The sequence below is a fragment of the Chanos chanos genome, chromosome 13 (assembly GCF_902362185.1).
Source record: "Chanos chanos chromosome 13, fChaCha1.1, whole genome shotgun sequence".
Classification (NCBI taxonomy): domain Eukaryota; kingdom Metazoa; phylum Chordata; class Actinopteri; order Gonorynchiformes; family Chanidae; genus Chanos; species Chanos chanos.
Window position 1 is genome coordinate 10497044 of NC_044507.1, and position 14374 is coordinate 10511417.

Genomic DNA, 14374 nt, shown 5'->3' on the forward strand with positions numbered 1-14374 from the left:
TACTCATGTAAAGGCATTCTCAATATGTGTGTATAGGTGTGTGTGTGAGGGAGAGAGAGAGAGTTTGTGTGTATGTGTATGTGTGTGTGATGGCTCTTGCCGCCTGTATCGATTTTCATTAGTGCTGCTGAAGCAGGAGAGAGAGACAAAGGACACTGATCCTGTCATCTCGCATCAGCCATCCTGTGCTTCTTCATCAGCCCGTGAGACCAGGGCCGACTCGCTCCAACACGCGCAGGCTTTAAATACACCCCGCCCAGCTCCAAAAGACTCCTCTCTATATGTTTACCGTCTCTCCTAAAGTCGCTAAAATACACCCCGGTCCACACCACAGCACAAAGCCATAGAGACTCAAGAAATAGACCTTCTGTTCCAAAGACCGTCCAGCAAAGCATTTACACTGTTAAAGGATTTCATCACATAAACTAGCTGCGTCTTTCAAAAACAAGTCAACTTTAACAATAGCGGAATTAGATAAAAGAGTTTGCACTCGATTAAAGTTACCTGCAATTGTCTCTCACCATAAATATGAACTCGCACTGAGCCATGATGTTCACATATGACTTTTGGTTGTAGTTTGAGATCTGAATCCAGATTGAACAGAGATTCCTGAATGTGTCAGTTCATTGAACCAGTGTGAGTCATACCCTGGCTGTACTAACAGTCTGGGACTTGGTATGTATGTTGTACATTCACTTGTATTCACAGTGGGTGAAGGCAGATTTTTTCAATGGAGGCAAGAACTGGGGATTCGAGTATGGGAAAAAAAATTATGTGTGTGTGTGTGTGTGTATATATATATATATATATATATATATAGATTCCCTAAAATAAAGCGATAAAGCACACTCTGATGGCATAGTTAAATTTAGTGGACATCTCTCTCTCTCCAGCAAACAACAGAACATTCTAGAGGGAATTATGGCTTCTCTCCATCACTAGTTTTCACCTTCTGTACAGCTCTCTACAGACTCTCTCTCTCTCTCTCTCTCTCTCTCTCTCTCTCTCTCTCTCTTTCCTCATCTCCTCTCCTCCTCTCAGTGAAGATCAATAGACAGGTTTAATATCTGCTCCTGGATTATCACAGCTCCAGTCATGGGTGTCAGAGAAGAGGGCTTCAGTCCTTCATACCACACTGCACAGGCTGCCTCGTTCTTTCTGCCTGCAGCTCAGCCCAGCCTTAACTGAGTGAGAGGGAGAGAGAGAGACATAGAATGGTGTGAAGCAGCGCAAAGACACTCTGACATAGTGTGGCATGACCTAGCCTTAGCCCTCTGTGTTATCACAAGGCCCTCATATCCCTTATCAGGCTCTGACTCACTGGGCAGCACTAACTGCTACAGGACTAGGCCCTGGGTCCCTATTGTGTGTACCGCTCCAGGCTCTGTATTCCTATTGTGTGTTGAACTCTGGACTATAATTCCTATTATGTGTGGAACACTGGACTATAATTCCTATTGTGTGTAGAACTCTGGTCTCTTGTTCCTGGTGTGTGTAGAACTCTGGACTACAATTCCTGGTGTGTGTAGAACTCTGGACTGTAATTCCTATTGTGTGTAGAACACTGGACTGTAATTCCTATTGTGTGTAGAACACTGGACTGTAATTCCTGTTGTGTGTAGAACACTGGACTGTAATTCCTATTGTGTGTTGAACTCTGGACTCCAATACCTGGTGTGTGTAGAATCCTGCACTCTTATGTTTGTTTATACTGTAAGGAAAGCCATTGTATGGTAGAAGACACCAGGGTGTGTTCTAAGAGGAAAATAAAGCTAGAATATGAAATATCAGGATTGTTCTACTTGATATAACAAGTGTTGCCACTGAAGTCAGTTCAGGGTTTTTTTGGGGGGTTTTTTTGGATTAATTTGCATTCATTTATGATTGTGTTACACCCATTTCGTAATCAGTCGTATTTTTCGTCCTGTTGAGTCTTACATTTTTATGGCGAAGTGCATTTTGTCTGGAGTGCGTTGAAAAATCAACAGTAGCCTAAGTCTTGGTATACAGTGCTTGGTAGGCTTTTTCTTTTAATGAATAAATGAATTAATTAGGCCCGGTTGGATCCATCATCATCAGTACGCTTTTCCCCTTGGTAATGACCTCTGTAATCAAGCGGACTTTAATGGGATTATAATTGATTCTTTGCGTGGTGGTATCCTCACCCAGACTCATATAGATGGTTGGAGTTGTAGAACCGCTACACAGCATGCCAACTACCCACTCCTTTATCTCCATCTCCAAAAGAGCTAATTCATGCAAATCATTCACTACATGCTTTTTTTTTGCATTCTTCATTACTTACTTTAAGTAAAGGTGAGTCACATGTAAGTGAAAAGCACTGGAATTAGATAGTGCTTGATTCATATGTGGATAGATCTTAATGTAATTTCATTCACTGGTGCAAGGTATGGTAAAGAGCTGACTCCAGTTGAAGCGCTGTCTGTATGGAGTATTTGGGTGAGATTTTTTTTTTCTTTAAAGGAGGGTTTCTATTTTGATCTGCAGAATTTGTGTTACACAGCTGTTTTTTTTTTGTTTGTTTTTTTTTTAAGGGAGTGTGCGTGTTGCTGTGGGATGTGATCTGAAGAAAATGGTGCTGAGATTGTACTGTTTGTTGATGATATCTGCACCATTGTGCTTTTCCAGATGGTTCCTCTGATCAATACAGCCACTGACACTTTATTGAACAACCTGACAGCGTACGCTGAATCTGGAGAAAGCTTTGACATTCACAGGTCTGCCTTTAGTGTGTGTGTGTGTGTGTGTGTGTGTCCGAGTGTGTCCAAGTGTCTGCGCACTCAAGTGTGTGTCTGCATCTGCAGCGCTATGTATCCGTATTAAGTCATATGTAATCACAGACAATGTAAATATAGAGAGAATATCTTGTTTTTTTAACATCTTAAAAATGATTTATAAAATGAGAAATGTTAATCTTTCATAGGTCCCTGTGTGTATACTTAACTTTCTGTGTTTAAATATGAAAATATTCATAAACATAGTGATTTATTAGAGTGACTCATTCTCAGGTGTTTTGGCTGCTTCACCATGGACGTGATCGCAAGTGTGGCCTTTGGAACTCAGGTCGACTCTCAGAATGACCCTAATGACCCCTTCGTCCATCACGCCCAGAAGTTCTTCACTTTCTCCTTCTTCAGACCAATCCTGTTGTTCTTCAGTGAGTGCTGTCACCATAGAAACCAATGATTGGCCCTTACCATCAGCCTGATGTTCACAAAGCCTACTGTTTTACAGAAAAAAAAAGTTTTTTTATCCTCCTTTTAAATTATTTACCAGTGGTTATGACTACAGCTCTTGTGGAGGTCATTAACGGCAGGGTGCAATTAATATTAAAGAGTGCAATATACATGCTGGTCCAGTCATTAGGAGAAAGGAGAAGGATAATTTGTCTTGTCTTTATAGAATAAGAGTTTTAAGATCCGGGATTTGCTGATAATGAGCTAACTCCTCTTGCTCTTTTTTTTGTTTGTTTGTTTGTGTTTTCTTCTCTTTCCTCAGTGGCTTTTCCTTTCCTAATTGGCCCTCTGGCTGGCATCATTCCCAACAAAAGGAGGGATGAGATGAATGGTTTTTTCATCAACTGCATCCAGAAGATCATCAAACAGAGAGATGAGCTGCCAGTCGAGCAGGTAGAGCATTAGAGTCAATCCATAGCACATTAGTGTAGAGGCCTGTTCTCTGAGCCAAACCCTGTAGACTCTCCTGATGTGTTACTCGAATGTTGCAGTCCAGCACAATGTAAAATCTCCTTTTTAGATGTATTTCAAAGCATTATGTCATTTTATTTAACTCTCAAACTGCTCTCAAAGTTCAAATTTGCATAAAGATAGCATGAGCGACGTTAGTAACATTTGCCCCATTCAATCACAGCAGGTTGCATTTGGTTAGACAATATACATAAATACACATGAGAACTCTAGTACGCAACATTGATGTCCAGCATTCATGCACGGTGAATGAAAAAACTCCCATATAACCAACTCTTAGGCCTTTTTTGTCTGTCCACAAAATCGTGTTAGCTTTAGTTGATATCAACACTGAAGTTCAGTGGCTTGACTGAGTGTTACCAGCTTATCTCAAGGTAAATCTTTTTAAAATAAACGTTTGCGCGCCAGCACAGGTGAATGAATAACATTTACTTGATTCCATCGAGATCACAAGTTTGCAGAACATCTTCGTGTAAAAGTGAACCTGTTCGATTTTACGCCGTAAGCAGACGATTCATTCCAGCTTGCACTCTCAGTGCTCTGACTCGCCAAATGATCCCAAATAAGCGCCAGCACCCCTCCGGTCACACACTCTGACCTCTTTCACCCTCTGATCAAAGAACAATTATGAGCTCATTTCTGAACAAAAAAAACAAAAAACAAAATCGGACTGTTCTTTTGACATTCGTTGTCCGTAGAGACGGCGCGACTTCCTGCAGCTGATGCTGGAGGCGAGGAGCAGCAAAGAGCTGGTGTCGCTGGAACACTTCGACGTGGTCAACCACGCCGACGAACAGGCCTACGGCCAGCAGGGCTCCGCGCACGCGGCCGACGGACAGGAGAACGGGGCGGCGGGAGAGTCGCCCAAACGCGGGCCGCAGAAGAGGATGATGACGGAGGACGAGATCGTGGGGCAGGCGTTCCTCTTCCTCCTGGCGGGGTACGAGACCAGCAGCAACACGCTGGCCTTCGTCTGTTACCTGTTGGCCGTTCACCCGGAGTGCCAGGAAAAAGTGCAAAGAGAGGTGGACGACTTCTACGCCAGACACGTGAGTGCAGACCCCATGCGCGTTTACTGCGCGTCTCCTTTTCCTCCCTCACGTAATTGTAAATGCATTCATCTACTTATCCATTCAGTCATTCATTCATCCACGAATTAAAACATGAAAAACACGGCTCTCTGCTGCAGAATACGGCGCGTGCTTCAGTTTTCATTATAATGAGGATATTAAACTGACCGGTGTTACGTCAGCGTTTGGGCACTTTTGAGAGAACAGCCTCTGCTTTCTGTTGGCGAAAAAAAAAAAGACTTGTGTATGTGTATGGCTGAGTTGAGTTATTTTTGGGGATGTGTGAATGGGGTACTGTTTTTTGTTCACTGGTTCTCAGATTGATGATGACTACTTTCTTTATCTTTTTTGCCCCCTGTAATGACCAGAAGACTTTTCTCTGTGCTGCCTCTTTGAGAGTATATTCAAATTACACAAGAAAGCTGTATTTTAGCTTTGGATGCTGATTTTTTTTTTTACCTTCTTTTAAAAAGGTTTTCTATCGTTGGTTTCATAACAGGGCAAATCCTCAGTTGCCTGAGTGTATTTTTAGGTGATAGGTTTACATGAGGTTTTCAGCTGTTCTGCTGCGGTCTATCATTAATTCAGCTTCCTCTATAAGCAGTGTTATCAGAGCAGGGGACCGACACACAGTCATACATAAAGAACAGCTCTGCACGTGCCTGCCCTGCCTGCCACCGTGTGTGTGTGTGTGTGTGTGAGAGAGAGAGAGAGAGAGAGAGAGAGAGGGAGAGAGAAAGAGAGAGAGAGAGAGAGAGAGTAGATAGCTTTTGAGCATAGACCAGCAGTCTGTAGTACAAAGGGAAGATGAAGCATTTTTGACATACTTTTGAGGGTACAGCAGAAAAGATAGAGAGAGAGGTATATGCGTGTTGTGGAAAAGAAGTTATCCTATACCACTGTTTTTAAAATACATTTTCATTGACTCTCTTTTTGTGATCACTAGTATGTACAGTCAAATGCTCCACTGTGTGTGCATGATGAGATCAACAAAACACGTGATCTTCCACAGATTTGGCTTAATACAGTTTTGATGAAAACTGTGATTAAATAAAAAAAAGATTGTTGCTTTTACACGCAGATTAAGTTGTGCACAGACGCAGGAGTGAGAGAGAACCGTAAAAGTGCGGAGCATTGTACATCAGCCTGACATGGACTACAGCCTCCCTTTGAGCTGCATTGCATGTGTATATATATATATGTGTGTGTGTGTGTGTGTGTGTGTGTGTGTGCGTTTGTACTTCCATAAGCATGCGTACATGTGCGTGTGAGTGTGTGTGGGGCTGAAACAAAACGCTCAGTTGTAAAAGCACTGTTCCAGCCTGGCTGTTAAATGTTCTCCCATTATACAGACTTAACAACTGACACATAAATACGACCTTGTTAAACACACGCTCGCCTCTCCTGAATCTTAACGCTCCGACTGGTAAGGCCACGCGGACGACCGCAGGAGAGGGATCAAACAAGCCATGAGCAGATCTGTATCAATCCCCCCCTTTTCTTCTCTTTCATCTCCTTCATTCATTCACTCCCTCTCTCATGTTCTCTTTCCACTTCTAAAGAAGTCAGCGTTTAATAGCCTTAGCACAAAGAAACTTGAACACAAAAAGCTTTAAATGTAAAAATCACACTGGAGCTTTTTTCCTTATTCATTTGTCGGAAGGAAGGTACATGTACATTTATGAGGGCCAATTGTGTTTATGTTTAAAGAAACCTTAAATATGAAAGAAAAAAGTGCGACGCACACGTACATAATTACTCGTTTTCACTTCTTCATATAGTCATGTATAATAATTCACTGGTCTTCAAAAAAGTCAACTCACTTTGTGTTGTTTTATTGATTTCCTTGAATTGTTTACCATATTTAATGTCATGGCTTAAAGATGAATAAACCCTTTGTTTAGGACAGCAAATTCCTCTGCTTATTATGTGTAGGCAGTCTTCAGTTTGACATTGTTTGAATCGAGTATTTATTTTTCTCACCGTTGTAGAGCTTATTGCAAGACCTAGAGTTACTGTGACAACGAATACCCTTAAATATAATGGCAGAGCAAAGCTAAGCACAAAAAAAAACTTAAATTCAAAAACATGTTGTCTCACAAGCGGTAAGGGAAAAATTAGGGACAAGTTTTCAATAACAGTACCTGCAGACTTCAGCTGTGCTGCGACGTCTTGTGTCAGCAGGAGTGAATTTATTCTTGCTTGCCGTCAGAACTCAATTGCATACGCAGCGATACCTGTTCACATTAACTTCTTTTATGGACCAGCCGGGGATCCATTTTAGAGCCATCTGGCCATAGACTAAATGAAGGTCAGCCTCTTGGCTGACTGATACTACGTCGCTTTGGCTCAACTTTAGAAATCTGCCGTACTGAGATGCCTAAAATCCTTCAAAAACCTTTTTTTTTTTCAGAAAAACGCCGCGGACAGTGTCCAAGTTCTCCTCAGTCGCGGCGCTAAAAGCTTTCGAAATGTCATTTCGCCTCGCAAACACGACGTGAATTTGTTTATGTTGGTTTATGCTATCACATTAACTGAACACAATGATACTGTGGCATTGAGTTACATGTCATGTTTACTCTGTATCAAACAAACAGCGTGTGGAGCTTCTGAGGCAAAATAATGTTGTTGAAACGGATAATGACGTTTGCCACCGCATTAACCGAAATGACTTCATAACAACACCATGAGCTTTGGGCTAAGTGACTGTGTACTCCAACCTAAAATAAAGAAATAAATGCGTGTAGCTTTGATACAAACCGATGCTGTAAAAGGATATCACAGGAATGTTAAATCTGCATGCTCAATGCTAGACCAAACTTATTTCAAGGTTCGTTTGTCATCTTTGGTTTGAAATGTTTTCGATTTTCTCGTGCATGAATATTTAGCACTGTGTCATCTGAACGGTTTATTTCCGTGCGTCTCCACGTGAACTCCTCATCGAAGGCCCCGCTATTCACACAGGTGTCTGCGGTTCTTGGCTTTGGCTCTTAACCAAAAAGGCTCTTTCTCTCACCCCCTGTCCTCTCTCAGAACCACCTGCAGTGAGTCAATATTCTCCATTCCAGATCCGCCACACCATCCTTTTTATTTATTTATTTTTTTTCCAACCATTGTGGGGTCTTCAGTGGCAAACATGTAATTGTCTGGTCCTGGTGGCTAACTGGCTGTCTATACACAACAGTACCTCAATGTCCTTTTCCCCTTATTTCCTTTTCTTTAGCTCTACTCTGTCTCCCCAGGGGGTCTGCCATTAATTTCCTTTCTTTTTTATATCAACGTAAAAAAAAAAAACGGAGCGTCAGGTAATGAGTCATGCAGAAGGTGGGAGACAGGAGGCGGGAAGGAGAGAACTACTGCTTAAATTACATGTTTCCAGCTTAGGCCATCCCTGCTGTGCCACTCCACACACACACACACACACACACACGCACACACAGCACTGAGCGAGAGAAAGAAAGAGAGAGAGAGACAGGATGAGAGGGAAAAGTGAGGAGAAGGAGCAAGGACAGGAGCAGAGAGGGCAGGGGTGGTGTAGGTGGGGGGAGGAAGAACATGCCTGTTTTTAACGAGGTTGATAGAAAAGAAGAATAGGTCTAAGAGCGAAGCGCCTGTATCAGAAGGGCCAAGATTGCTGGTTTAGAAGCAGTCATTACGTTCGCTTAACTAATCTGATGGCTTTTTAATATGTGGTGATGTAAAAGTAGAGCTTAATATATGCTCCTGCATACTATGCACACACTCTCACACAGAGAGAGAGAGAGTGAGAGAGAGAGAGGGAGAGAGCGAGAGAGAGAGAGAGATCCAAATGGTTAGACATGGTTATTTTAATGCCTTGAAGCTGCAGTTTTCCATTACCTCTGACCGCCAATGCCATTTTTTAATCAATATAACTCCCTCCTGTGGGTTGCATTACCAGTGTGGTCCCACCACACACTCTGATGTTAGCAGTTAATCAGTGACCCCATTCTGACCTCTCTCCTCTTATCTGGGTTTATGGAGGCATTTAGCCTGCGTGGCTCCAACAGAGAGTACCGACCCAAACTTATCCTCCCAGAACCAACAACCTCGCAACTGCCTGCCCCGGCAAGAGAAAAGAGCAAACGAAAAGTTCAATGAAATGAACTGATGAGAGAGAGAGAGAGAGAGACAGAAAGGGAGAGATGAAGAGACAAGAAGAAAGGAAGACAGAGACAGAGACAGAGATCACTGTCACATGACAAACTGAGCAAAGCAAAACTAGAGAAGGAATTAAACATTTTGTGTTCAAAAGAGAGACAGAAAATAACAGACCGGTTCTTAAGCGAGGACGAGAATGAGGAACAGACACGGATGTTAAGGGGGTGGGGGGTGGGGGGGGGGGGTGTGTGTGGGGGGGGGGGGGGGGGGGGGCTAAGGAATGGACGGTGGGCGCTAGAAGAGCGAGGCACAGCGCGTTAGGAGGAAGGCGAAAATGAAGAGAGAAGGCAGCAAGAAGCTTACCTTTCCTGTATAAATCATTCATGGTCCTGTAGCTGTGAGGAACAGACTCCAGGGGGTTTTTTGCCTCTCTCTCAGACGTATGAAGCTCTCATCTCTCCTCATTCATATCACTCAGGTCTGAATAAAGAGCTGCTGTTCTCCCCCCCCCCCTGCAAAACTCAATAAGAGCCTGTTTGATCCGACAGCAACCCGAGTGCCGCAGCTGTCGGTTCCCATACACCGTCGGCTGTTGTTTTTCCTCTAGCATTTGAAAAGTCGTGCGAAAAAAAAAACGGCCTTTCCTGCCAAAGAACGGATGAAAGGGGAAAAAAGGAACCGAATGAAATGAGTTTTACCATTTCGCTCGTGATTTGTTTTTTTTCATGCTGGAATCTTTGTTTAGTGCTGGATGAAATTAAAGACAATGTTTGAAAATTAGTGAGAGAGAAAGAGAGAGAGAGAAAGAGAGAGAGAGAGAGAGAGGGGAGGGGGAAAGAGAGCAGAGATGTGTGAGATTCAGGTATCGTGTTCCTTTATTTGGCAGTGGTTAAAAGCCTGGAGAATTGAAGAGAAGGAGGGAGAGAAAGGCTGAGAAGACAGGGGGTCTGTGTGGTATTAACCCTGCAGCAGTAATAACAGTGAGGGGCGGTAAGAGAGCAGGGAGGGGGCTGTTTCAGGATCTGATCAGGGGGAAACACAGCCACCATCTCCTGCGTGATGAGACCCAGACTCTCTAGCCCGGTGGAGAGAGAAAAAGAAAGACAGAGAGACTGAGTTAGAGAGAGAGAGAGAATTTGTGTGTGCGGGGGTGTGTGTGTGTGTGTGTGTGTGTGTGTGTGTGTATCTGTGTGTATCTGTGTGTGAGAGAGAGAATGACTCGACCTCGTATGAGCCTGGAGAGCCTGCATCCAGCTGGAGTAAAGGAAGGATGGAGAAGACTTTGTGAAAGACGGGACAGAGGTGATAAAGAAAAAGGAACATTTCACTCAGAAACGGGGATATATTGTACTCGAGTTGGATTCATACCATGTGGGAATTAAAATGTCACATGTGTTGATATCACACCGCTGAAGGAGAACTGGTAATGTGTGGATCAGTATGGTTTTAAATACCACATTAGAAATGGCCTATGGGGGAACGTGGACTGGTCGTGTGTGTATGTGCCTCCCTCTCTCTCTCTCTCTCTCTCTCTCTCTCTCTCTCTCTCTCTCTCTCTCTACCTCTGTGTTTGTGATGCACACTTCTCACGACTGTCTCCCAGCGGCTTTGCGAGCCTCTCTGTCTGCTCGGAGATGCCTGTCACGCTGGAGAGAAAAGACAACACAGGCAGAGACATGTCCTCAGGATGGACAGGCAGAGCAGCAGCCCTCGCTCATCCCAAAGGATGCACTCTTAATGTTCAGTGTTTCTCCAGCTTTCTCCCTATAGGCCACGTGTGTGTGTGTGTGTGTGTGTAGACCTGCATGGATCCGCTGCTGACGTCAGACGCTCTCATGTTAAGACATTTGAGTCTGGGCCAATGGGAGCAGGTCATCTGTAATTCATTATTCATTCACATGCATTTCTCTGACGACCCATCCGAACACACAGTCACACATACAAATCACTGCCACAAGCTCTTTGACTTAATCCCTGTCTTAGAAGAAAACGTGATTTAAGACTTCCTGCTGATCTTTTCTTTTGTTCATTTGATCAGCAACAAATAAGGCACATTGTGGCATTTTGGGCTTTCGTTAGCGTTTTCTTCACTGGCATTTTCTCCCGTATTGACAACCTGTTAATCTGCACTATGCTACAAGTTACCTGTGCGTTCTCGTTGTTTTCAGATGCCTTCGTATCAAGCTTTTCTCCCCACATAAAGCAATCAAGCTGAATCTCCTTCATTATATAGACTTTGAAAAGTTTTCTCTGGCCATTCGCTGCAGATGGTTACGATACTGGAAGAAAAGAAAGATAACTCCTCTCCGGGTTAGGGTTTTTTCGAGCGTTCATGCAGTGGTCATTCCAATCTCCCCCTCTTTTCTGTAATGGCTTTAGAACAGATGGAGTCATCAAACCGCTGCTGTCACGGTTACAGGCCGCACTAAGATGCGAAGACCCTTGGGAGAGAGAAAAGGAGAACTCCTGTGGCACGCGTACCTTAAACTGCCATAAACACACACACAGACACACACACTCTGTGTCATTCAGTCCCCGTCTCCTCTGACTGATGTGTCCTGAATGTAAGCAGCTGTCATATGCCAGCTATTGTTAAAGACGACCCCCCCCCCCCCCCGCCCCTTTGCCCTGACTCCTGGGGGACATGGAAATGAACCTGAGCGTTGCTGCCATGGCGACGGCGGGCCTTGGTGTTTTTCCATAGAAATCGCATTGACATTATTTAACTGGCTTTGTCTCTGCTCTGAAGCTGGAGTTAAGTGTATCAAAGGAGACATAAAGATCTCAATCTCAGTGTTTTTTTTTTTTTCTTTTGGCACAATATCTCTTTTTTTCTCTCTCTTCCTCTTTTTCTCCCTCTTCTCTTCAGGGCAACCCTATCCGTATTCGGTAAGACTTTGCGCGTCGACCCTCATCCTGTGTTAAGTGTCTGCCGCATGCGTAAAGAGTTGTCGCTGAAAGAACCAAAAGTACTCCACACACCTGAAGTTTGTCTTTGTCCTGTGTGCAGCTCCCTCCATGTATGCAGAGTTAGCATCTGATTGCGGTTTTGTAATGTCTTTCAAACAATGTGACATATCATGGCACTAGTCCCTCTCTGTGGGCCCTGCTTTACTGAAGGCCATCTCTGTGGTTTTTCATTATGATACTCTGTTAAATAATTGCCTGTCATATCAAACACATATATTCAGTAATGGCCATCTATTTTCAAATCAAACATGTACCCTAGATATTAGCCAAAGCGTTGTTTCAGCTAATAACCTTCTAGGCAGATTCAGAGGCTTATGTAATGTTTGCTGTGGCTCAGTGTGCGTCTGTGTGTGTTCTAAGTAAGGGTAAACAGGCCCACTGAGCACTGTTTGAACAGGGCAAAACAGTGTGTGTGCATGTGTGTGCACACATGTGCATGCATGCATGTGTGTGTGTGTGTGTGTGTGTGTGTTAGCGAGAGAGAGAGAGAGACAGAGGGATATATATATATACATATACAGAGAGAGAGAGAGAGAGAGAGGTAAAGAGAGTGCGCAACTACCAAAGGTAATAGGTATTTCAGCAGCGTGGACAAACAGCGTATTATCATTACGGCAAAACCCCACGTAATTGCTCTCAATGCAGGGAGGCTTATGGCCTGTTATTTGAATGTCCATTACAGGCCTATTTTCCCCACACGTTGGATCAAATTGAATAAAAGAAGCTTAGTGCTACAGAGAGTGATAACTGTAGAGCCTGCACTGGGTGCCTAATAACTCCATCTCAGAGATACTGAGCGCCCATATGAAAATCATTAGGGGGAGAATGAGAGAGGCATACACTGTAGGTGATGGGGCTCTGGGTCTAGGGCCAAGCCGCACAGGCAGGGAGACTTTGGGAGGGGAGGGGAAGGGAGGTTTTATAGGATTGTGGGTCGGGATGAGGGAGATTTGCATTCCTCTTGGATTTCATGGATGTAGATGAAGCCAGAGAAAGAGAAAGATGCATGGGAACGAGAGAACGAACGCCACTGACCTCCCCCCCACACCCCGCCCTCCCATGCCCGACCCCCCCGACCCCAACTGCAGTTCAGGCAGTACAGTCCAAACTGCCTGTGATGTTTCCCCAAACACAATACGGATGCAAGCCAGAAACGGTCGAACCGTTAAACCACGGTAAATTAAGGCAGAGATGGCTAAAATAACCAAACATTTCGGAACTAAAAGCCCTTGATGGTAGGAAAAAAACTCACTGGTACTTAGATTCCCAGAACCGTTAGATTTGGGGATGCTGTTAAAAAATTTATTTCCAACCATGGAATGAATATTCACATTGTTATGTTTCTTTTGCTCTTACATAGATATATTTCTCTCCCTGGTGGATTTGTTCTTGTTTGTGCGTGTGTGTGTGCGTGTGCGTACGTGCGTGCATGTGTGTGTGTGTGTGTGTGTGTGTGTGTGTGTGCCTTTTCCTCTGTGTTGCATTTGCTAGAAACCTTGAAAATGGCTGCTTTCTCACTGCTTTCACAAATCCAGGGAGAATGTGGCCTCGCCTTCTGCCAATGAGAAGTTATTATACATAGCAACCACTTGTTGACGTTTGTTGGAAATAAAAAAATCAACAAATCCCAACCAAGTCATCATACTGAATAATAAAAAAAAAAAAACAGACACAGATTGTTCAAAGGATTTGTTCAAAGCATATGTTGTTACGTTGTCTTTTTCCTTCGGGCAGTTGTTCTACAACAGCGTCTTGTTAGCTGTCATGTTCTCTTGAAGGTGCTGTACGTTCTTCTGGAAACTTAGAACTTCACAGGCGGCCCGAACGAACTGCGTTTTCTGTCATCCGGCCTCATCATGACACCATCTCCTCTTCTCCTCTTGGAGACTAAACGTCTCATTATGCTTTGAAATAAATGCGACAGAAGCATTAATTAGCATGATGATATTGTATTAGAAAAAGCCGAAACGCTTCCATCGAAAGAGCAAGCGCTGAACTGTCCGTGACGTCTCGTCCAGAAGGTAGACAATCGAACTGAGTGTGTTAAGAGTCAGCCCGTTACCCTTGAGAGAGCGTGTGAAGTTGAGAATGCGGCAGATGAAAAGAATGTTTGGTTTTTTTCTCCATCTGATTGGATAGAGTAGATGCGCTCATGAAAGGACTCGAGAGTGTAGGACCGCGTTGCCCGGTGCAACACGAGACAGTATCAAAAGGAAAAAAAAAAAAAAAGAAAGAAAGAAAAAGAAATATCGTCTTCGTCTGGTTTGTTTCGCCTTTTGTTTGTCCAAGTCAACGCCAGAACTCGGTCGCTTCTGGGATTTGCTTAAAGAGATGAGAACCTTTCCTCAGTGCTGCAGAGTCTAAAACAATTCTCAACCCCGTAGTTACACTTATTTGATTTCTTTCCCCTGATTATTGGCTAATTATTCTCTCTCAGCCCTCACGGTTTGGAGCACTCCTGAAAGCTCTCAGAAAGCTCTAAGAATG

The 14374-nt window shown here is 43.7% G+C and overlaps 1 protein-coding gene across 2 annotated transcripts in view; it reads left to right on the forward strand.

The window, feature by feature from the left end:
• tbxas1 (thromboxane A synthase 1 (platelet)) overlaps nt 1-14374 on the forward strand; it is a 53497-nt gene that overhangs the window by 31204 nt on the left and 7919 nt on the right. For both annotated transcript variants that reach the window (XM_030790066.1, XM_030790065.1), the window contains 4 exons: nt 2650-2738; nt 3030-3178; nt 3520-3650; nt 4427-4777. In XM_030790066.1, the coding sequence (XP_030645926.1) occupies nt 2650-2738; nt 3030-3178; nt 3520-3650; nt 4427-4777 (720 nt within the window). The remainder of the gene's footprint in view (nt 1-2649; nt 2739-3029; nt 3179-3519; nt 3651-4426; nt 4778-14374) is intronic.